At 52.7% G+C, this 23,077-nt stretch overlaps 2 protein-coding genes across 4 annotated transcripts in view; one reads left to right on the top strand and one right to left on the bottom strand.

Annotated features, from left to right (window-relative positions):
• Positions 1–5,407, top strand: part of FGFR3 (fibroblast growth factor receptor 3) — an 11,429-nt gene extending 6,022 nt beyond the window's left edge. The window contains exons 15-16 of the mRNA XM_021718006.1: positions 4,764–5,091; positions 5,329–5,407. Coding sequence (XP_021573681.1) covers positions 4,764–5,091; positions 5,329–5,407 — 407 coding nt within the window. The remainder of the gene's footprint in view (positions 1–4,763; positions 5,092–5,328) is intronic.
• Positions 4,020–23,077, bottom strand: part of LETM1 (leucine zipper and EF-hand containing transmembrane protein 1) — a 34,226-nt gene continuing 15,168 nt past the window's right edge. The window contains exons 5-12 of one of the 3 annotated variants that reach the window (XM_021718011.1): positions 20,268–20,387; positions 18,903–19,034; positions 18,152–18,295; positions 17,459–17,587; positions 11,066–11,200; positions 8,853–9,040; positions 7,739–7,877; positions 4,020–6,729 (exon numbers count right to left, since the gene is read on the bottom strand). In XM_021718011.1, the coding sequence (XP_021573686.1) occupies positions 6,580–6,729; positions 7,739–7,877; positions 8,853–9,040; positions 11,066–11,200; positions 17,459–17,587; positions 18,152–18,295; positions 18,903–19,034; positions 20,268–20,387 (1,137 nt within the window). In that variant the 3' untranslated portion in view covers positions 4,020–6,579. Of the gene's footprint in view, positions 6,730–7,738; positions 7,878–8,852; positions 9,041–11,065; positions 11,201–17,458; positions 17,591–18,151; positions 18,296–18,902; positions 19,035–20,267; positions 20,388–23,077 lie in introns of all 3 variants that reach the window. The other 2 variants (XM_008069686.2, XM_021718016.1) reach the window with 2 other exon arrangements.

The raw sequence follows: 23,077 nt of genomic DNA, 5'->3' as shown, positions 1-23,077 counted from the left end.
GTGTGTGTGTGTGTTTGGATGTGGATGTGTACATGTCTTGCAACGCCAGGTGCAGAGGTCACCAGGGTGCCTGTGCTGCTGTACCATGACCTTCTGACCAGTGCTGGCAGCACCAAGGGAACTTTTGCTCTGTAGAATGTAAGGAGGCCACCCTGTGGGACTCCTTGGGGCAGGAAGCTGGGCCAGACTGCCGTGGCCGGGCTTCCTTTCCCCAGCCCCACGGGGGGGCACCCCGGGTTGGCCGGGCTCCCAGCCGGGTCGGGCCTCAGCCCCTCCTGTGCCCAAAGCGTAGCCTGAGGGTCGCACACACAGCGAGCCTCCTGCCCGCACGGCACCTTGCACCTGGGGCCTCCCCAGCCCCTCACGTCCCACCCTGTCCCTCAGAGACTGAAATTACGGGTACCTGAAGGTGGGAGCCTATAACTTCTATCTGAAAGGTTTATTCCAGAAACAAGTGTACATTTCTATAAATAGATGCTGTGTATATGATATATATACATACATAGATATAAAATATACGGAAGAAGAGAAGGCTGGGACAGCAGAGGCCAGGCCCGGGGTGCGGGAGGCGGGGGCTGCCTGGCAGGGGTGGCCCCCAGGGACTCGCTGCTGAGATTGACACAGACACAGCAGAGGATTTTCTGGCACCGCAGTTTTGTTTTAAAAATTGTACCTGGACCTGTATATTTGTAAAGCTATTTATCGACCTGCCACCCCGTCCCCACTCCCACGCTGTAGCGTGTAGCCAGCCACGTGGCAGAGAGTTTTAAGTTTTAACTTATTAACAGCTGGGAAGGTCTGAGCATTTAGAGGGTCGCCTGCTCCTGAGGCTGGGGCAGCCCCCGGAGCCTAAGAGGTCGTCATAGTTGGGTTCCAGGGAGGATGTTTGCTTTGCTTTGGCCTTTTGCAGGGGAATTAGGTTTCTATAGTATTTTTCTTTAGGAGATGTATTTTTTTGGACTTCAAAGCCAGCTGGCGTTTTCGTACAGATTCTTCTAATTGCTGTGTTCCCCCCAGCAGGAGGCGGTTTCCAGGGAGGGGCCGGCCCTGCTCGCAGGTTCAGATGTTATTAGATGTTACAAGTTTATATATATCTATATATGTAATTTATTGAGTTTTTACAAGACGTATTTGCTGTAGACTTAACACTTCTTACGCAATGCTTCTAGATTTTTATAGCCCAGACTGCTACCTTTCAAAGCTCGGAAGGGAGTCATGAATTAAGGCTCGTTCCTTTTTGTACTGTTCATGGCCCTTGCGTGGGGGTGGCCGTCCCTCACAGGTCAGCTGGGTGGTCGGTAGGGCACCCACTCTCTTCCCGGGCCCTGCGCAAGGTGACCGAAGGTGTCGACCCACCCAACAGACGAGATCTTGTTAGACCAGCAGACGTCAGTTCCCCAAAATAAAGAAACGACTGGTTCCTATCTCTGCTGCATGCCTTCTTGCCTCCTTTTTTCTGGGTTGGGGCAGTTCCATGTTGTGTCTGTCCCCCAAGGGGAGGGATGGGTGGAGGTGCTAATCTGCTGGGGTCCAACACCTGAAAAGACAAGCCCCGGGGGAGCCCCGGGGGAGGCCGGGTGCGGGGCCAGCGTTGGGGCAACACCTCAATCCCTGGGGTCTGAGGGCAGAAGAGTCACTGTCTATGAGAGGCGGCCCCTTAGGAGTGAGCAGGATGGCTCTGGATGTGTCTAGTTCCTGGCTGCCTCCCCTGCCCAGCTCTTGGCCTGTGAATCAGGGTCTCCTGTGAGGAGCTCTACACCGGTTCCAAGGGCTTCCCCCACCATCACTCCACCCCAGCATCTGCCCAAACAGCTGAGTAAGCTTCCAGGTGTATGCCCCGTGAAGCTGCATGCAGAAAAAGACCCTCACAGGCCTGGCTCGGTGACTCAGCCTGTAATCCCAGCACTTGGGGAGGCCGAGGCGAGTGGATTGCATGAGCCCGCGGGTTCGAGACCAGCCCGGGCAACTTGGCGAGAGCTCGTCTCTACAATACATAATAAATTTAAGGCAGTAGGATTGCCAGAGCCCAGCCAATTGACACTGGGGTGACCGTGAGCGTGTCACTGCACTCCAGCCTGGGCGACGGAGTGAGACTCTGACTCACATGGACATAGGTGGTCTCCCCATCCCAGCCCTGGCACTCCCCTTGGGCTCCTGCAGTGTCCCCGCATGCCACAGTAATGCCTGTGCCTCAAGCAGATGCTGTAGTGTTGGCTGGTCCCCTCCCAGTTCACAGCCCCTGCAGGGTGCAAGTTAAGACTGGGAAGCTTCCTGGAAGAGATGTGCTGTCTCCCACTCCCTTCTTCCTTCCCTGCTGTCCTTGTCTCACAAGGCTTCCCAGCCGCTGGGCTGCAGGAGCTTTGACTCTGGCTTCTAGGAAATTTGCTCCCCTTTGGCCATGTCAGAATCCACCCTCCAGGTGGGGCAGATCCAGGTCTGTTTCCCGGGTAGGCCAGGCTGCAGGGTCTAAGGCCCAGAGCCTGCTCAGGGAAGCATATGTGGGCGCAGTGCAGTCTTGGTGGGGAAAAAGGATGCAGTGACCCCACAAGGACCTAGGAGTCCTAGCTGGTCCGGCTATGGAACACCTGATGGCAGTGACCAGGATAGGGGGCACTCAGGAGTCTGTGGCATAGACAGGTCAGAGGAAGTTTTAGGCTAGAGGGGGGCCAAAGGTCAGGGCAGGCAGTCCAGGTTGGAGTACCCCCTAGTGCTGGGTTAGTCTGTGTCTTCATAGCCACTGCAGGTCCCTCTCCGGCCGGTCCCTGCTGAACCCAGGTGGACACAGTTGGGCTGTGAGTGAGCATTCGGGACCAAGAGGCTTGGACCTGGGTGGGGGCGGGGTTGACAGCAGGCCACCCCTTCCTCCGCAGCCCCACCAGGGGCTTCCAGACTGCCACCCTTGCCCCATAAGTGGAACACAGAAGGGACTCCCACTGTCACCATAGCTGAATGCCCCAAATCGCCCCACTGAGGCATGGTCAGCTGTCAAATCAGGGACCTGTGGCGGTTGGGTCCTTAGTCTGTCGGAGTCCCTACTCTGCCCTCTGCTGACGGTTTGTTGTGGCGCCATGGCACGCGTCAGGCCCAGTGCCCGTCATGGCTGGCAGTCCGTGTGGGTTGTGTGATGTGTTCCCTGCTGGCCCAGCTCACCAAGGTTGACAGAGCCTGGCTCTCCCCTGTCCACAAGTCGCTCTGTACTGCTCTTTTGGTCTGGTTCCTCCCCAGCAAGCACTTCCCATCCCAGGGCCGGTGTTTCTCAAGCCCAGGAGTTCTCTTGGAAAACTCCTAAGAGCATCTGGAGAAATGGGCTCAGACCCAGGGTCAGCTTTGCAGAGGCACCCATGGTAGCCAGCTCAGGCTATCTGCCCTCGGGCTCACAGGGCTGTGCCCAGAGGCTTGGGGGTCTAGTGAACCCCCAAGGGAGGGCGTAAGCAAGAACACAGGCAGCTGACAGCGCCATGGGAAGAAGCCCATGGGCACCCACGGAGCCTGGTGCCCACATGGGGCTGAGGCACCCGACAGGCTGGTGTCCTGGGCCAGGGTGGGCAGTCTACTGAGGGAGGGTCAGGAGTTAACATGTCCGGCTTCTGTCCTGCTGCTGGGACCCTCTGTTCACCCTCCCAGCAGGGCCACCGCAGAGCGGGCACCCAGAGCCGTGGGCTGGGGACTACCTCATACCTCTATGCCATCTGCATAACCTGGGCCCTGATGGTGGGTGGGAGGCATGCCGTGGTCAGAGGAGAGCACCCATCTGCCAGATACCCCAGGAGTCTTTCAGAAGAGGAGGCCTTCCTGTTACACCTCTGCCGGGGTCCCAGCCCCCACCCACCTGGGAAATTGGCTCCACTCCCCAGCGCCTAAGCCTGTGGGCCTTCAGTCAGGAAGCCCACCTGGAGTTGGGTATTTGGGCCCCAGGACTCCTCCAGCACAAGGCATGCACTGAGGTCCCTGTGGGGGATGGAAAGTGTGAGGAGGTGGTAGGGTCACCAGCCTGGACAAACCATCACATGGCAGACGAGTTGTTAAGACGGTGCTTTATTAAATCATCTCCTTCCATCAAACGGTGTGTCTAGAAAGCACATGGCCACATGGCACAGTGTGACACCAGACAAGGGAGGGAATCCCGCTTCCAGGTGCAGTGTCCGCTGTCACAGGACAGGAGACACGGGTCTCCCGACCCTGCAGACCTGCCCCAAGGTAGGAGGCCTGGAGCCAAGGTCCAAGTTCATGGAAGGTGACACAGCACTCAGGAACCTGAGGACATGACGTTCCTCCCAGATACATGCCTGTGGGAGCTGTGCGTGTCGTACGCATCAGAAATGCTACTCTGTACTGTCACAGGAACGTAAGTTTGATGTTTTCATAAAAATACTATTTCTACAAAAGGTGTTTGACATGGCCTTGGGACAGGGCTCTCAGCAGAGCTGCCCAGGCCCTAAGGACACATGGAGCTAGCGCTCACTCTCCATCAGCGCCAGAACCTGCTGCGACAGCCACCTTGGAAGGGTGTTTTCAAAAACTCCACAGTGTCCTTCACCTTTAAAAAGCCGACTCCATGATATTCCAAGATGAATTTGGAAGCCACATGCCAGTTTCCTGAATCTTGCGGCACCCAAGTGGAGTGAGGAGAGGACACCGGGTCCCACGTCAGTTCTGGGTTCACTGTTGACAGGCGTAGCTGTCCCAGCTCCGGAGCAAGCCTGAGGTGAGGGCTCAGGCACGGTGGGACACAACATGAAGCTGCCCCTGGACACCACCCTCAGGTGCAGCAGACAGAGTGCAGGACGCTCAGAAACACAAACAGAACCAGGGAGGAGTCCGTACCAGACCTCGGCCAACGCTGCTGGACCTGACAATGGCACCCACAGACCCCCCCATGCACAAAGCTCTGCAGCATCCAGGAGGCCATGGCTTTCCAGGGCCAGGGCAAAGGGGACGAGGGACTGCTGCCCAGGGCGGGGATGTTACAGTACCCAGGGAGGGCAGGGAGGACGAGGACAAGGACTGCACAGCCACCTGGGCCCAAGATGCCGCTCATACAAGACTCTATCCTGTGGACACATTTGGCAACCGCAAAGCATCCTCTCACAAGTAAGTACACTTTGTCAACTGCAAGTGACTGACACAGGGCAGGGGGTTCATAAATATTCATCAGACATCTAAGATACTTCTTTCTCAAATACTCATCAAAAACTGTTAGAAGCCAACTGTCACTCCACAAAGGTTATACCTGATTCCTATCTGTCAAGCTACTTCTCTAACAGCTATGTGAAAGAAGTTTCAAGTAACTGAGAAGGTGTCATCTGAGCTGCTGCCCTTCCTGGCTAGTTGGCCCTCCATGTGCTGTGGCAATGTCTTCCAGTTCCTACATGTGAAGCCTGGAAAGGACATTCTTACCAGGAACTAAGCCACAGAAGGGCAAGTGTGACAGCCAGGCAGGAAGATGGAGGTGAGGCTGCAGGATGCTCTGGCCCACCCCTACTGTCCTGCCGGGGCCGCCAGCTGCTCTATAAGAGCCAGGGATGCCCAGCCCAGAGAGGGCAATTCCAAGGCCCCTGTGGATATCTGTGCCACATGTCCTCACTCCCTGTGTCCAGCTCATGTGTTGGAGCCGGGGGACCCAAGCCAAGAAACACACCGAGGAACTCAGCAAGAGTGCAGTTGTGGGCACGCTTACATTTGACATACAAGTCACAAAGATGCCCCCATGCACTCCAAGAGGGTCCTGCCATGCTGCGTGGGCTGCAGAGTCCCTAGGCCAGGCTGTTCCTCCAGCCCTGGCACAATGCACAGCACCTGAAGCACAGCAGCACCAGTCATGCAGTGCAAGCTGCTTGCCGCCCAGGGCTTCGCTGGCCGCGCTCACAGCCCAACGTGGGTCAGAGCGACTCAAGTTAGGCAGTTTCACGGTCACACGTGAAAATTCTGTACTATCAACTGATGAAAGAGTTAGGTGAAGATAAAAGGGAAATCAAGAAAGCTCCAATAAACACAAATGGGAAATCACACGAGAACCGGCATTCCTGCTGGGAGAGATGTCATTCTCCAGAGGCCACTGAGAGGCTGGCGGTCACTTTGGTCTCCACAGTCATACAGATCTGACTTTGAAAGTGTGCACGAAGAGACTGGTCTATTTACACTGACATTTAGAAATCGAAGTCCACAGATGGGCCGAGGCATCTTCTTCAGCGCCGCGGAAGCTGGGCTGCCCTATCCTGTCCTGATGTGCAGGCACAGGGCCCAGCTCTGCGTGAGTGGCAGATGCCAAGCTGTGAGGGCACAGGTGGGGAGGTGCCTTCTTGCCCCAGCCTAGCCCAGCTACCTCTGGGCCAGGGGCCAGAGAGCTGCAGCCTGGCACAGCAGCCACGCCACACCATAGTGTGGGTCCAGACACGATTCCCTGGAGGGCTCCGGGCTTCCAGAACTATCGAATCTTCGTGGAATGACGAAAATCAAAATTTACTTGATTATGGAAGTTTCTGATTTATTCCAGCCAAAACACGAGATTTGCCACTAAGAATCACCTCAAAGCAACCCCTCTCAGTCCTCATGGTGGTGGCACAGCAGCAGGTGGCAGTCCTAGCTCTTCACCTCAGCCGCCTCCTTCTCTGCCTTCTCCTTGGCCTTCTCCTTCTCTTCCACCTTCTCCTCCTTCTCCAGCGTCGCCACGATCTCGGCCACCTGGCTGGTGGAGACGTGGACATCTTCCTTGTCCACCAGCTCGATCACCTGCTCAAGTGGGCAAGGGAGGACTCAGGGCCTGGCCACATACCGCCTGAGTGCAGGGAGGCAGGAACAAGTGCCCTTCCTCACCCTTCCTGCCGCAGATGCCTGGGCTAGGTGGCGTTGGCCTGCGTGTACTTCCTGCCTGCTGGGGCCCCTGGGGTCCTCCAGCTGCCCTGGTCCTTGGAGCACCAGAACCCCAGGGGTTGCCAATGAGCTCCAAAGACCCAGGCCTGGTCACAAGTCCCATGGAGGGGCTCAGAGCACAAGAGGCCAGGGGGCTGACACAGCAGAGAAAGACAGACTAAGGAGGGGGAGGAGAGAATGCTTGGCATGCGTGTCTGTCAGTGCCTTGCTCCTAAATTGGCCAGAAAAAACTAGCCAGTATTTCCAGTAATAGTCTGGAAAATCACTAACTTGCCAGACACACAGTTCCCCCTCAGAAATAAGGATTAGGAAGGTCAGCGCACACAACCAGGTGAGGATCCAGATATCCCACATGGGCTGGCTCCTGGGCTGACCTGGAAGCCAGGTGGCTACACTTGGGAGCTCGGTCCACCGGTCACCCCACAGGCCTTCTAGGGTGCTCCTCACCACTCAGCCTTCCAGACTGGGTTCAGGCCCCAAGCTGTGCTAGAGATGGGGGGTGTCCGGGGTTCGTTCAACAGCCAGGCAGGCTGCTCTAGGGGACACTCCCAGGACACTGCCCTAAAAGTGGTTGTGCGTTCAGAGTGGGAGCTGGGCGGCAGGAGGGCAGGGGCGTGGGTCCCGGAAGAACATGCTCCAGTGAGAAGTCCATCCATGAGACTCACTTTGTTGAGTTTAAGACTTTTTGACCTTGAATGCTGATCATCTCTCATCTCCCATGTTTTGACACTACCAACCTGGCCCCTGACTAGAGGCAACGAGAGGGGGCTGCTCACGTGGGCTCTGGGCTCAGCAACAAGCACCCTGCTCCCAGCCCCGGAGCAGGAGGACACCAGGCCAGCCTGCCCAGCTCATCCCAGAGACCCACCTTGACAAGGTCATCGATGTTGATCCTGCCGTCGTTGTTTTCATCCAGGGCTGAGGCCAAGCTGATTAGCTTGTTTTCTGGAATGTGCTTGATTTGCTTCATGGCGCTGATGAGCTCAGTGACACTGATGACGTTCTCCCTGGGGAAACAGCCTGCATGTGACATTGGACAGGTGTCCTGCTCCATGGGGCCTCTCTGCTCATCCATGACTCCAACCCATCAGGCCTGACCCAGGTGGACCTGCACGGACTAGGTGACCTTCAGTGTGGCCCCCACGGTGTGATCCCCTATACTCTGCCAAGAGTTCCCATGCATGTTCCCTAGGACTACCTGGCCAACTCAGGCATAAACACAGAAACACCGAGGGCTCCAGGGCTCCCGTTTGTGTCCATCTCCCAGTTCATACGCTCCCCCCAAGGCCAAGGCAGGGTAAGGGCCCCACAGACGTGACAGCCATGGTTGTTGGGCAGTAGTCCTCAGGTCTGTGGCAGCTATGCTGCTTCTGACCTGTGAGGGGAGGAGGAGCCCTGGGCAGGTGACGAAGGCGGCCAGCAGGTCAACACAAAGGAAACATGCCCTTGTTTGGGGTGGACAAAGGCCTCTGGGAGCAGAGACGTGAACAGGGCTCTGTGGTCAGGTGCCTGCCACGCTGAAGGGTGGGATGGTGGGATCTGGATTTTAGGAAGCCCAGGCACAGCACTGGCTACAGGGTGCAAGACATTAGCTGACACTGTGCAGCTGTTTCATTTGCCCAGCAGGAACTGACGTGCTGCAGGGGTCTAGGACACACCAGGGACAGTTCCCTGTGGGGATCATCACTGCATGTGGGGGGCTCAGGAGGGGAGGAGGCAGGAAAGAGCGTGGCAGTGTGAAGGAACAGGAGCCAAGAGGGGCCAAGGTGGAAGTGTGCAAGGCACAGAAGCAGCTCAGGAAGAGGACTCCTCACAGAGGCATGGAGACTGAAGGTGTGCAAGAGAGGGAGAGTGAACAGAGATGCCCTCGGCCTCTAGCGGCACCACTGGTCAGAGGTGCAAGGGCACCAAGACAGGCCCTCGGGAGCAGAGGAACCCAGCAGAGGAGGTCCAGCAAGGCAGCTGTGAGCTCAGTGACTCACCCCATGGGCGTGCCCTCAGCTGGGCCCAACCTGCCAGCTTGCTGGCCCATCTCCAGCTGTGAGATGAGGCCGTCAATCTGCCCAATCATCTGCTGTACCCTCTTCGTCAGTCTCTTGCTGGCTTTGGATTCTTCCACGTATTTCTCTTCACCAGTTTTGGAAAGTTCCTTCTTGATCTCTTGCAAGTCCTAGTGAAATTATTTTTAGTTGTAAAAAGTTAAAAAAAAAGTTTGTCTTAGGAAATAGGGACCTTAAATTAAGTCAAACTTGTAAAAGTAACTGAACCTATTAATTCCAACCACAGAAAATTACACAGAAAAATTACACAGAAAATTATTGCTATCAATCATAAAAATTTCCTATTTTTGTCCACTCAAACACTGCTTTCTTTTTTTGAATTGGAGTCTCACTCTGTTGCCCAGACTGGAGTGCAGTGGTATGCTCCCGGTCACCACAGCCTCAACCTGCTGGGTGATCCTTCTGCCTCAGCCTTCCAAGTAGCTGGAACTACAGGCGCGCACTACCATGCCCAGCTTATTTTTGATTTATTGTAGAGACGAGGTCTCACCAAGTTGCCCAGGTGGGTATCGAACCCACAGGCTCAGGCAATCCACTTGCCTCAGCTTCCCAAAGCGCTGGAATTACAGGCTGAGTCACTGAGCCCGGCCCAAACACTGCTTTCATAGCAAAGACAATAGGATCTATTATGAATCGCAACTTTCTTCATATTTGTTAAAGAAGAATGAATGAATGAATGAATCAAGGAATTTAAGTGTCTTCTTAAATTCCAAGTCACTTTCTCCTTACAAGCAGACATCACAGGAAGAATGGGAAGAGGGAAGGGGATGGGAACACAGGCTGAGTGAGTGGTAAACACCATGTCTGGTAGAGACCTGGCAAGAGGGCAGCCATGAGAAAATCCAGAGACTGGAAAATTATTTTTACCAATCTCAACATCTTTCTCAACAGAGATATGAAAACACAGTTTTAAATCAGATTATTAGAAGCAATTCTTTTGGTAGAGGCGTGGTCTCGATATGTTGCCCAGGCTGGTCTTGAACTCCTGGCCTCAAGTGATCCCTCCACCTTGGCCTCCCAAAGTGTTGGACAGTGTGTGCCACTGCACCTGGCTGAGGAGTTGATATTAAAAAAAAAAAAAAGGCCAGGTGTGGTGCTCACGCCCATAATCCCAGCACTTTTGGAGGAAGATAAAAGAAGACTGCCTGAGCCCACAGGTTGGAGACCAGCCTGGGAAACATGGTGAGAGCTCATCTCTACAAAAAAAATAATTAGCTGCGTGTGGTGGTACACACCTGTAGTTCTAGCTACTTGGAAAGCTAAAGCAGAAGGATCGCCTGAACCCAGCAGGTCGAAGTTGTGGTGGCTGTAAGTGTGTCACTGCACTCCAGCCTAGGCCACAGAGGAGGCCCCAACTCAAACCCCCCCCCCCCAAAACAACAAAAAAAACCCCATCACCATGTAAGGAGGAAAGAAAGTCTCTTTTGGGAATCACCAATAAGATATCATTCATCAAGTAACCTAACTCCACATGTGACTCCTTCACGTGTTTAGAGGCTAAGAGAGCCTCAGTCACATTCTAGAAGAGTGATTCAGCCAGAATGGCTATGAAAAAGTTATTTTTATTTTTTTGAGTTGGCGTCTCACTCTGTCGCCCAGGCTGGAGTGCAGCAGCACACTCACAGCCACCACAGCGTCGACCTGCTGGGCTCCAGCGGTCCTTCCACCTCAGCCTTCCAAGTAGCCGGAACTACAGGCACACATTACCACACTCGGCTAATTTTAAAAATTTATTGTAGAGACAAGGTCTCACCAAGTTGCCCAAGCTGGTCTCGAACCCACGGGCTCAGGCAATCCACTTGCCTCGGCCTCCCAAAGTGCTGGGATAATAGGTTGAGCTGCTGAGCCACTGAGCCTGGCCGAAAAAGTTATTATTAAAATGTATTTAGGGCAACCCCCTTGGGTCTCCTCCCACTGTGGGAGCTCTTCCATCCTCTTAATAAATTCTTCTTTCTGATAAAAAATTGTATTTATACCTCGGTCTTTTCTCTGAACACCCTGTGGCCAGCCAGGCATTTGATGGAGTATTAGATAATATTTTGAGGGCCGATAAAGCCATGTTATTCTTTGTGCAGTCTCAGTCCTCAGTACAAATCCCACCCAGGCCATCTGCCCTGAAGTGCCCCTGGACCCACCTCGCTGTAGTCCTGGACATCCTCCTTCAGCAGCTCCAGCTCCTCCTTCGCCTTGGTGAGCGACTTCTTCTGCTCCTGCAGCTTGGAGCAGGCATCGCTGAGGATGTCGATCTCCTCCTTTGTTATCTCCTCTCCCTGGGAAGGAAACAGACAAGCAGACAAAGCCTGAGTGAAGGGAATAGCTGGCTTTTTTCCCCCAAGGGTTGCCGACTCTTCTGTTCCTATTGTATGGGTAGCACTGGGCAGTAGAGTCACAACCAAGGCGAATGCCACTGGGCACATCAGACCAGCAGAGTTCAGGTCCAGGGCCCTGCTGGACACAAACACGGAGCAGCCATCTCCACTCTTTCGGTGACCTTACACGTGAGCTGCGCATGCTTAAAGTGTGTCGTCAGGTGAGTTCTGATGTGTGTGCAACTGTGAAGCTTTCACCAAAGCCAAGAGTGAACACTCCAGTCACCCCCAAACTTCCTCATGGTCACAAGGTCCCATTCCCACCCCAGGCAGCCGTGGGTCTGCCTCCTGCCCCAACAGATGAGTGTGCTTTCTACAATCCTTATAAACAGAACCACTCAGCTTCCACTCTGTTCTTTTTTATCTGAATCTCTCTCATTCCGTTTGGACCCATCTCTGTGGCAGCGTGCTCCTTTTATCACTAAGTGGCCACATCAAAGATGGCATATCCATTTCCCTGGGGACAGTCATGCACCTTGTTTCTGATTCTTGCACACATGGACAAGTCCTGGGAACAGGACGGCTGCTTACGGAGTGGATTAAGCTGGAAACTGTTGTAGTGCTGTCCACGTGTTCCCCAGCAGGGCCCAAGGGCCAAGCCCCTCCATACCCTTCCCAGCTGGAATGATCCAGCTTCTTTAACAGGCTTAATTCACTTCATTTTCCTATATAAAAATGCAAGGTCGTAGTCTCTGCACAGACTAGTGTGGGTCTTCATGAAAGGTCAGTGAACTCCTGAGAGGGAGACTTGGTGAATGCAGTCTCTTTCTAGAGATCAGGGTTAAGTAGCTACTGGTGTTGGAGATGGCAACAAAAGTGCCATGCCCAGGGCAGCAATGCAGTGAGATGTGGCAGTCATCAATACCAGCCATCAGCAGAAGCTTCTTAGGCTCAGGGGCCAAGATGATACCAGTACCCCTGGGGCAGGAAGAAGGCACACTGCAGCAGTCTGTCACCTTGCAAGGGATGGTATAGGGCTTACTGAACTTGTTCACCAAGTGGTCTCTGCACATAACAATGGGGGACTTGGCAGGATGGTGGCCCCTTGAATGGCGGTGGCTACCTTCATGAAGCACTTAGCATGCAAACCAACATGGCCATCATAGTCCTCAGAGGCAACAAACGCCTTGAACCTGGCCCATTGGCCAGCACAGGTCTGTTTTTGTACCAGTATAATCTTCAAAACCTCATCCTTGAGAGAGTCCCCAGGAAGAAGCCAATGACCTCAGAGTCCCTGAAGGGGACCTGATCTTCATGTCCTTGACCTAGCCTGGTGACCGGCATCCCCTCCTTGTCCTTGCCTCTGTGAGTTCCATGGCCCTGGCCCCTGGGGCCTCCTGCTGTGACAGCCACATCCACTGCTTGGTGTTTTCTTGGAGAAGCAGTTGGCTCCTCCGTGCCAGTCCTGCTCACAGGTGTTAAGTGGCATCTCACTGTGCTTCCCTGATGGCTGTGAAGTGTGGCACCTTCTCGGCACTGATGTGCTATCTAACTTCTCTGGTCAAGGTTTGTTCACATTTTTATTATTATTATTATTTGAGTTGGAGTCTCACTCTGTCACTGTTTGTTCATATTTTAAATCACATCATCTCCCTGCTAAATTCTGAGAGTTTGCAAGTACTGTAGAAAGACATCCTGTGTATATACATGCTTTGCAAATGCTTTCTTCCTGCCATGACGTGTCTTTTCATTTTTATAAGTGTTTTTTGAAGGAAAAGTTTTTAATTTTGATAAAGACTGATATACTGATTTTTTTCCTTTTATGTATGTTTTTGTGTTGTATTTAAGAAATCTACAACAGCCGGGCATGGTGGCTCATTCCTATAATCCCTGCACTTTGGGAGGCTGAGGTGAGAGGACTGCCTGAGCCTACGGGTTTGAGACCAGCCTGGGCAACCTGGCAAGACCTCATCTCTACAATAAATCAAAAAATTAGCTGGGTGTGGTGGTGCGTCTATAGTTCCGCTACTTAGAAGGCTGAGGCGGAAAGTTCACCTGAGCCCAGCAGGTCAAGGCTGCGAGGGCCGTGAGCATGCCACTGCACTCCACCTTGAGTGACAGAGAAAGACTCTTGACTCAAAAAAAAAAAAAATCTACAACAAACCCGAGGTTACTAAAATTCTCTCCTGTTTTCTCCTAGGAGTTTTTATAGCAGTCGCTCTTTCATTTAAGTCTACGACCCTTTCTGAATTAATTTTTATATACCGTGTGAGTCATATAAGGCTCAAAGTTTCCTTTTGCACACGGCTGTCTGTCCCAGCAGTTTGCTGAAAAGACTGCCCTTTCCCTGTTAAATTGACTTGGCGACTTTGCAGAAGCCCATCAACAAGGCTTTATTTCTAGACCCTCTTCTCCATCCAGTTCATTTGCTTCTCCCACCTTTAAGCAAACTGCACACCAGCTTGATTACTGTAGCTTTGAAAGTCTGGGAATCAGACAGTATAACCCTCTAACTGCTGTTACTTTATGTGGATTTCCTTGACTACTCTAGGTCCTTCGAATTTTTATGCACATTTGTGCTAAGTGTCAATTTTAACAAAACAAAACAAAAACCCTGCAGGGCTGTGATGCTCCTGAAGGAACTCTAGGGCAGTGTGGAGAATTCGCATCTCCACAACCTCGGAGTCTTCGCGTGCATGAGTTCAGCAAGTTCTTCACCTCGGCAACATGTTCTAATGCTCAGTGTGACGCTCTTGCATAATATTTTTCCAAACTTATCCCTGTGGAATTCACTCTGAGAGATGCTATTATAAATGACATGCTTTTTAAACTCATCTCTGTTCATGAGCACAGCAAAGCACTGCTAATCTCTGTATCATCACATCATTTGTGATGAGGACAGTTTTACTTCTTCCTTTCCGATCTACGTTGCTTTAGTTCATTTTCCTTGTCCATTCGTTCTGGCTAGAACCCCTGGCGCCCTGTGAACAGTGGTGAGGGCACACGTCCAGCTGTGATGTTTCTGCAAATACTCTGACTGGGCCGAGCGTCCCCTCCACATGTGCAGAGTGTTGTTCATCAGGAGACGCTAGATTCCAGCATGTGTTCTTTCTGCAGCTGTGGAGATGACCACACGTGGTTTTCCTAATTTGATCTGTTAAGAAAATCACATCGACTGGTTTTTAATTTTTTTTTCTTTTTTTAATTGTTGTCTCACTCCGTTGCCCAGGGTGCAGTGCAGTGGCTCGCTCACAGCTCACCACAGCCTTGACCTCCTGAGCTCAGACGATTCTTCTGCCTCAGCCTCCAGAGTTGCTGGGACTATAGGCACGTGCCATCACACCTGGCTAAACTGTGTATTTTTTGTAGAGATGAGGTCTCCCTATGTCGTTCAGGTTGGTCTCAAACTCCTGGGCTCAAGCAGTCCTCCAGCCTTGGCCATCCAAAGTGCTTACAGGTGTAAGCCACTATGCTTAGCTGATTTAAAAAAATTTAAGCCAATGTGTATTTCTTGGACAAACCTCCTGTGATCATGATCCTTTTTACAGAATAGTTGCATTTGATTTGCTAAAAATCTTGTTGAAACTTTCACACCTACGTCCATAGATGAGATGGCCTGTAGTTTCCCTTCCTCCGGCATTGGATAATGCTCATTCAAAGCATGGGTGGGGAAAGTCCACACTCCTCAGTGTTCTGCGAGAGCATCTACAGCTCTAGAGCTGTCCAGGGCTTATTCTCTCAGAGGTTTTTGCCTGTGAAGCTGGCTGGGCCTGGGCTTGCTTAGTGTAAAGGTTCCAGCTACAAACCCAATGTCCATACTGGCAGTGGAGCTACCAGGTTACACCCTTGTGAGCAGAGACGGGCCATGACAGAAAACTCCAGTCTTCACTAGCCAGTACGGAAAATGGTGCTTGTCTTTTTCACTCTTTGTGATATCTTTGCAATGTTCTCCATTGTTAACTTTTTTTTCCCCTGAGTCTAAGTCTCACTCTGTTGCCTATGCTGCAGTGCAGTGGCATGCTCACAGCTCAACACAGCCTCAACCTCCTGGGCTCACACAATCCTTTTGATTCAGCCTCCTAAATAGCTTAGGACTACAGGCACACCCCACGCATGGCTAATTTTTTTTGTATTTTGTAGAAACAAAGTCTCAGTATGTTGCCCAGGTTGGTCTCCAACTCTGGGCTCCAGTGATCCTTCTGCCTCAGTCTCCCAAAGGGCTGGGATTACAGGCATGAGCCACCACACCTGATCTCTACCTAATAATTTTACTACAGGTAAAATTCATGAATAGGTTGTTCATGAAAATTTGGAAAATACAGAAAAATGGAATGAAGACATTTTTCTATCTCCCATACACTCCTGGCACTCAGATGATATATTTTTCCAATATTTTATGCATCTGATTATTATATTATTACATACATATTATTATTCACTTGCATGTATAATTTTGCATCTTCTTAATTTCTACTTAAGAAGTAAAAATTATAGCATTGCTATAATGTCTTCAATACATATTTTTGGAGGTTGGTCTCAAACTCCTGGACTCAACCAAGCCTCCCACCTCAGCCTCCCAAAGTGCTGGGATTATAAGCATGTACCACCGCACCCAGCCTAAATTTCCTTTCACATCTAAGTCTTTAATTTGTTGGAATGGGATTCATCTGTTTCCATGAAGTCAGGCAACCATCCTGCCCTGTTTACTGATGGGTGCCTCCTCCTTGTTGACCTGCAGAATGGGTCCTTCCAGAAATGTGTTCTGTGGGCCCTGCCAGACCCCGTCTCTGCTGTTGGTCCCTATTGGACCCAGCACCCCTTACAGACAGTGGTGATGTCCCAGTCCCTGACACCTGATTGTCCAGCTTCCCTAGCGTGTGCAGGAGTGCCCAGGGCCCCCACCTTCTCTGGGTCACCCTTTGAGCCCAGCTTGGCCAGGGTCCCTGGACTGCTGTCCTTGCCCACTGACCTCCGCTTCCGAGTCTTGACGACAACACACGTCTGTTTTGCAGGACTGCAGCACCTGCTCTCCTTGGGCCTTTGGCCTCCATTAGGCAGGGCAGAGGCTCGGGAATTCCACCTCCTACTGAATATCCGAAGCCTTGTCCATCTCCCAAAGAAGTCCTCACAGGCTCTATCACCCATATGGCCCATCATGGCAAAAGCCCCCCAGATGCAAACCATTTTCAAGCACTTTATCTCTCATCTTCTCACAGATCACAGCTGGACCTTCCCGAAAACCCTCCTGCCTGCCACCCTGGGGGTGGGGGCATCCTTCCCATAGGCCTGGTGGAGCTGAACTCCCAGGGTCCTTGCAGTCCAGCTTTCCTTCTACCTGTTCTGCTGATGCTCCTGATGAGGCCGCTGTTCACCCATGCTGCCCACCCAAGCCAACACAACACAAACCGTACCCTACAAGCAACACTTGCATCTAGGGGACCTGCACTCCACCTCATGGGCAGCCTTCCCTCTGGCCACTGAATGTGGAGACTGGGCCAGCCCATTCTCTTCCAGAAAGGCATCCTGTGAAGCCCTTAGGAATCCCCAGGAGGAGACATCTCCCTAGAAATATCTTCCACCCAGGACTCTCCTGCTCTAGCGGCCAACTCATCTCTATCCGTCTAGCAAACACTTCCTCTGCCCAACACACCCTAGAACCTGCTCCTCCATACCACGGTTGTCCCAGGAGTTCAAGACAGAGGGTGTCAGTAAGTGCTGGGAGGTGTCCCACATGGGTAGCACAGAAGCCTCTAGGACGACAGGATGGGGAGGTCCTAGGATATGCTGCCCCTCACAGGCTGGTGTGGGGGTTCTGGAGGCACCCCAAGCCCAGATCACCTAGCAGAAGGTGACACTACGTGGCCTCTGTGGGGGAAGCTCTGCCATGAGTGGCCACAGTGGCTTTCTTCAACTGCCCAGGCAGACTGACAACAGGCCTAACGGCCTACCCACAGGTGTCAGCACCCACCACCCAGAGCACAGTGGCCCAGAGGCCAGAGTCAGGCTGGCCCGCTTTTACAGCTGGCACCTCCCAGGGTCTTCTGGCTTCATCCCCACCCCCCACTCCCCACTCCTCTCACCAAGGGCTACTAGGCACCAGGTCAACTCACCCCCACTTCTGCCCCATGACCACCTGCCACGCTAGGCCATGCCCACCTCAGCTCTGTGTCCCTGGGAGCCACCCGGCCCACACCCAGCACCCCACCCGGTCCTTGCCACCTTCAAGCCCTCCAGCACAGGGGCGGTGTCCTGCAGGGTCTCTGACCGCAGGGTCACATCAGGCACTTCTGGCGGTGGCTCGGGCACCAGCCTCCCAGGGGCAGCTTCCACTCCCTCCAGCTCGACGTCCTTCTGAAATGCAAGGCCGCGCCGGCTCATCACCTTCAGGCACTCACTCAGCAGGATGACCAGGCCAAGCAGGGAACAAGCCTGCCAGGTGACAGCAGGCAGAATGCCAGCCACAGGCTCACCCTAGGGGACTCTCCACGCAGCTGTCTCAGAGCTGGCCAGGTCTCCCAGGCCCAGCTACAGAACAGGCTGGAGTACCCCATCTCAAAACTGGTCTCTCCCACTACTCACCAAGCTGCTCTTTCACTTGAAGAGCCGGAGGCCGAGTCTGTGGGTGGATGTGTGAGCAAGTGATCTGGGAGGACCCCAAGGCCCGAGTCGCAGCACAGCCAGACCTGGGGAAGCCCACGGCGCCTCGACCCATCCACTGAGGCCAGGCCCCTTAAGTGCTGAGCCGGCCCCTCTCTGCTGACCGGTGACCAGACCAAGGGAAAGACAGCCAAGCCATGTCCCAGCAGGCATCTCTGTGGCTCTCCCTCAAGAGTCCCCATGTCAGAGCTGCAGGGTCACATGCATGAGCATGAAGGAGTCTCTATAGGAGACTGGCCCAGGGCAGCCGCTTACCGTCACCTCCGAGAGCTTCTGCAGCTCCTTCTCACGATGCTCCTGCTGGATGGCTGCCTCCTCCTGCAGTGTGGCCTCCAGCTTGGCCTTGTTGTCCACCTGCTCGCCCTCCACCTCGGCAGCCTTGACCTGGGCTTCCTTTGCCTACAGAGAGGAGCCGCCCAGAGTGAGCCTCACCCTCTGCCCTGCCCCATCTCAGTACTGTCATCATGCGGGCTGCACACAAAGGGACAGAGCACCCTGCTGTTGGGAGAGGCTGAAGGCATTCAAGGGTCACCTTCCGTGAAGATCAAATGATTCCTTGATATTCAGAGAAAAGATGGACACAGAAACTGCTGGCATAAAACTTACATGCTGCACTACAGTTGTATGTGCCACCAACACACAGCAAGGTCAGATTCACAAAGTGTGCTGCAAGTGGCTGTGCCATGCCAGGGGACATCAGGCAGGGGTGGGGGACAGGTGAGAAGGGAGCAGGACAGGTGAGAGGAGAGCAGTAGGGGACAGGTAAGGGAGAGGGGACAGGTGAAGGGGGAGTGGGAGGGAAAGAGGTGATGAGGACAGGTAAGGGAGGAGGAGACAGATGAGGGGACAGGTGAGGGGAGGAGCCGGCAACTAGGGGTGCGAGTGAGGGGGGCTGAATCCAGGGGCTCCCATGGCTGAGGAATGAGTGTACCCATGCCCCTCCCCCACCCCGGAAGAGGAGACCACTTACAAAGTGATGGGCAAAAGGGGCCTTCTGACTACCTACCACGATCTCTGGGAGGGTCTGCAGCGTGGATTTGAGCTGGTCAGCAGGTGAGAGGGTGTCCGGGAGGTACATAGCTCGGGACAGGATGAGCAGCGATGTGGGGATCTCCTGGTGCAGGTGCAGGTCCAGCCACTAAAACCCAAGACCCCAGACTCACCAGACTTGCAGCCCCTGCCCCACCCTTCCAGCTGGCTCGCCTGCATCTCCTGCAAGGTGGCCCAAGGCTTTCAGCCCTGAATTCTCCTCCACTGCCTGGTTTGAACAATGCAGCCACCATGCAGGCTCTGTGCTAACGGTCTGTCAGGTCCTCAGAACCATTCTCCACGGGTGACACTTCAAGCTCTAAAACGTCCCTGTGTTGCGTGGCTGCTCAGCTTGATGATCACCTCAGTAAACCAAGCAATGAGATACTCAGAGGGCTACCAGCCCTGCAGCTAGGCCACCAGATGCCTGAAGAGTAGGAGAGGCTCTCACTTAAAACCAGCCAAGCAGATGTGCGGCCTGGCAGCAATGCTGAATTTGTCCAGTGATGCAGGCCCAACACAGGCTCCATGTTGGCTTTAGTGACACCTTAGAAAGACCAAGACAAAACTCAACGTGGGCAAGGGACGAGAACCAACCCTGAGAGTGGGGAAAGACAGCCCTGAGAATGGCCAGAAGGTTGCAGTGGACACACAGAAAGCATGAGCTTATCATACCTGAATCCCCAAGCTGAGCTCATCACTAGTGCCAAGGCTGTCGGGAGGGAGACAGGCTTGAACCCTGCACCCTTTAAGCCTCTGATGTAAAGGGTGAATGGCTATCACCTCCCAATGGACAATCTGCTTGATTTGATAGCAGAGACCTGGCGGGGTGCACAAAACCCACAGGGTGGGAACTCTGTGTACCAGGCACCTGCTCAGAGAAGGGTGGAGGGAAGGGCCAGCTGTGGCGGTCAGAGGGGTCATGTTACAGTTCCCTGACCTTAGTTAAGAGACACAGTCAAACCATGAACATGTCCTAGTCTTTGCAAAGGATGTGAACCTATGTCCTCATCTGACTACAGATCATTAAACAAGGGTAAGTTATCAAGGTCTTTAAAATCAACCAAAAGCAGAGGAGAAAAACCAAGCAGTACGCAAAGGGCTACCAGGTGCGTGTGAGTGTTTGATGGGGCCAGAAGGTTAAGGAGCAGCCCCATACATCCCAAGCAGCCCCAGAAGTCCCAGCACCCTCACCAGGCCCGCCCAGAGATAGAGAAGACCTCACAGTGGCCTTCTGACATTGAGTTTCCCATGAGCCTGTGTGGGTCTGGATGGAAGATAAGCTGTCTGTCATGAGAGGAGAAGCTGTGACCCTACCTGAGTAACCCCCTAGACCACGCACCTGCTTCAGCTGGTCCCTCAGCCGATCTTCCGTGACGCCCAGGGCCCGCATGCCTCGTGCTCGACATGCTGACTGCAGTTCCTTGACATTCAGGCTATCCACCCCTTCCTCAGCAATCAGCTGGAAAGGAAAGCCAGCTGGTTATCACAAAAAGGCCGTCAGGGGTTCTGGTGTCATATTACCACACCTGGGAATGAGGGTCTAACAGATGTTGCCACACAAGACAAACAACTGCCATAGAAGCCCAGTGCCAGGTCTAAAGTGACCAGAGATCAGAACTGCCTGACAGGGTCAGGAGCTAGGGAAGTGCAGAATGATTGGGAACAACCCATGACGCAAAGACGCCCATCTCTGCCCACCTGAGCCACACTGAGAAGGTTCAGGGATACCAACCTTCTCAGTGTGGCTCAGGCAGGGGCCCTGCCCCAGCTGCTCCTGCCAGCTGTTGTTTCTCCTGACCCCCATGGCCCAGCATCTGCCCAAGTGTCCTCAGTGTTCCCAGGATGGAAAAAGGAGAAAGAGAGAGGGAAGGGACCCAGACACTCTGAAGATGTATCTTGGCCTCAGACTCAAAGGAGCCCCTTCTTCCCCTCAGCTTGAGTTTATAGTGACCCCAATCTGGAAAAGCAAACAGGAATCCCAGGCGAGGAGCAAGAAGAAACGCAGAAGTGACACCTGCTGCCAGGCAGATGACCAGTGCCACCTCATCTACACTGGGTAGCTCCCAAGTCTGTCCCACCCCTGTGAGGTGAACCCATTTCACCTCACAACCACCTGTGAGATGGGCCGTACCATCACCTCCATTTCTGAAATAAACTTTGTGACATCACTTAGGTACACATGCAGTTGTAGGGAATAAGAGTGCCCTCACATCCTCCCCAAGCTCCCCTGGTAGTAATATCCGCAGAACAGCACAGCAGCATCTGTCCAGTCCGGATAGCAACAGTTCTGTCCCCACAGATCTCACGGTGCTTACAGAAAAATCTTTCTGTGAATGTGGCACTGTCATCTGAAGGGTGGCACCCTAATAGGAGCATGCAGTCTGTAACCTCTGAGGTTCCCTCAAGTTCCATCAGGGCAGCCATGGTGTCCAAGGCCAGTGCCTTTTTAGAGTGTGCAGCATCCTCATGTGTGTTGACCATTCACCAGAGGGGATGTCTGGGCTGCCTCCAGTTACTTATTAGGAAAAAAGTGCATTTTCTTTCTCCTTTTCCTCGTCTTCCTGTGGATCACCTGAGCTCTGTTCTGAAGTCTCAGGGTCTCTTGGCAGCATTGCTAGTGGGGCCCCACTTGTGCTGTCATTTCACCAGCTCCAGCAGTGTATATGCTGCCCCACCCACCTGGCCTCTGAGTGTCTCAAACCACTCTTCTACGTCATCAAGAACCACGTCACACAGAGCTATTATCCTGCCTCGATCTCCCAGCTTGCTGTAGGAAGGCCAAGGAGAAGACTTCATCACACAGCCTATCACCCTGCTCCATGAGCTTCCTTCCTGACTCTGAGGTACCTTCGCTGAGCATTTCCTTTCTGGGCAGAGCAGCGAGGGTGGAGCCAGTTCTGCCACTGGGACAGACACTCTGAGCCATGCCAAAAAGGTTCTGGTCAAATAGAGTTGCAAACCCAGAATTTCTTCCTCCAGTCATTTTTTTAGGGTGGGTTTGTTAGAGACAAGTTCTCAGGTTCCCTTCACCTGACATTGTCTTGCTTGTACCTCATGCCTGTATTTCTGCTGATTACAGATCCTGAGTTGACAGCTCCTTCCTCCTAGCACTTGAACTATTTTTTCCGCTTCCTCTGGCCTCCACGATTCCTAACAAGAAGCCGCTGTTGTTGAATCTATCGTTGCCATAGGTAAAGAGGCCCTTTTCTCTCACGCCTTCAAAACAGCTTGTCTTCAGTGCTCATTAGTCTGACTCTTATGTGTCTTGGTGTAAACTTCTTTGGGCTTATCCTGTTTGGAGTTCACCCAGCACCTTATGTTTGCAGATTTATGTCTTTTACTGAATCTGGGAAGTTCTGAGCCATTATTTCTCCAGGTACATTTTTAGCCCTGCCATTTCCTTCTGGAACTCGGATAACACAGATGCTTGTACAGAACAGGTGGTGGGGCTCTGTTTATTTTTTTTCCACTATTTTCTGTTGTTCAAATGGGTAGCTTCTTTTTTTTTTTTTTTTGAGTTATGGTTTCACTCTGTCAACCAGGCTGGAGTGCAGTGGCACAATCACAGCTTACTGCAGCCTTGACTCCTGGACTCAAGCAATCCTGCCTCAGCCTCCCAAGTAGCCGGGACCAAAGACCTATACACACAGTACCTTGAACCTGGGTTTGAATCTGGGTTCAAATGATCCTTTCACTTCAGTCTCCCAAAGTGCTGGGACTATATAGACATGAACCACTGTGTCTGGCCTACGACTTTATCTTAAAGCTTCCTGACTCTATCTTCTGTCTTCTCCATTCTGCTACCGAGCAGGCTGAGTGTTTTATTTGGGTTATTGTGTTTTTCATTTCTAAGTTTTCATTTGATTCTTCTTAATATCTTCTCTTCTCCTGAGAATTTCTATTTTTTCATGTGTTTCAATCTGTGTGGCTTGTGGCAACACTACAACGGCGATGGGACCTGTGTCCAGTGTTTCTGACATGCCATCTCAGAGTTGGCGCTGGAGGCTGCCTTTTTCATTCATCTTAGATCTTCCTGGTTCTTGAGTCTGGGTCTTATTTTCACCTTCTGTCTCACTGGCTGAGGCCACTCTGGCATGGGATGGTGACTAACTTTATAGAGTTTGCAACCAATGATTTGGCATCTATTAA

This window comes from Carlito syrichta, unplaced genomic scaffold (assembly GCF_000164805.1).
Source record: "Carlito syrichta isolate Samal-C Ts95f unplaced genomic scaffold, Tarsius_syrichta-2.0.1 Scaffold111489, whole genome shotgun sequence".
NCBI classification, from domain to species: domain Eukaryota; kingdom Metazoa; phylum Chordata; class Mammalia; order Primates; family Tarsiidae; genus Carlito; species Carlito syrichta.
The sequence above is the reverse complement of the archived record's forward strand: the minus strand, read 5'-3'. Positions and strand labels throughout refer to the sequence as shown.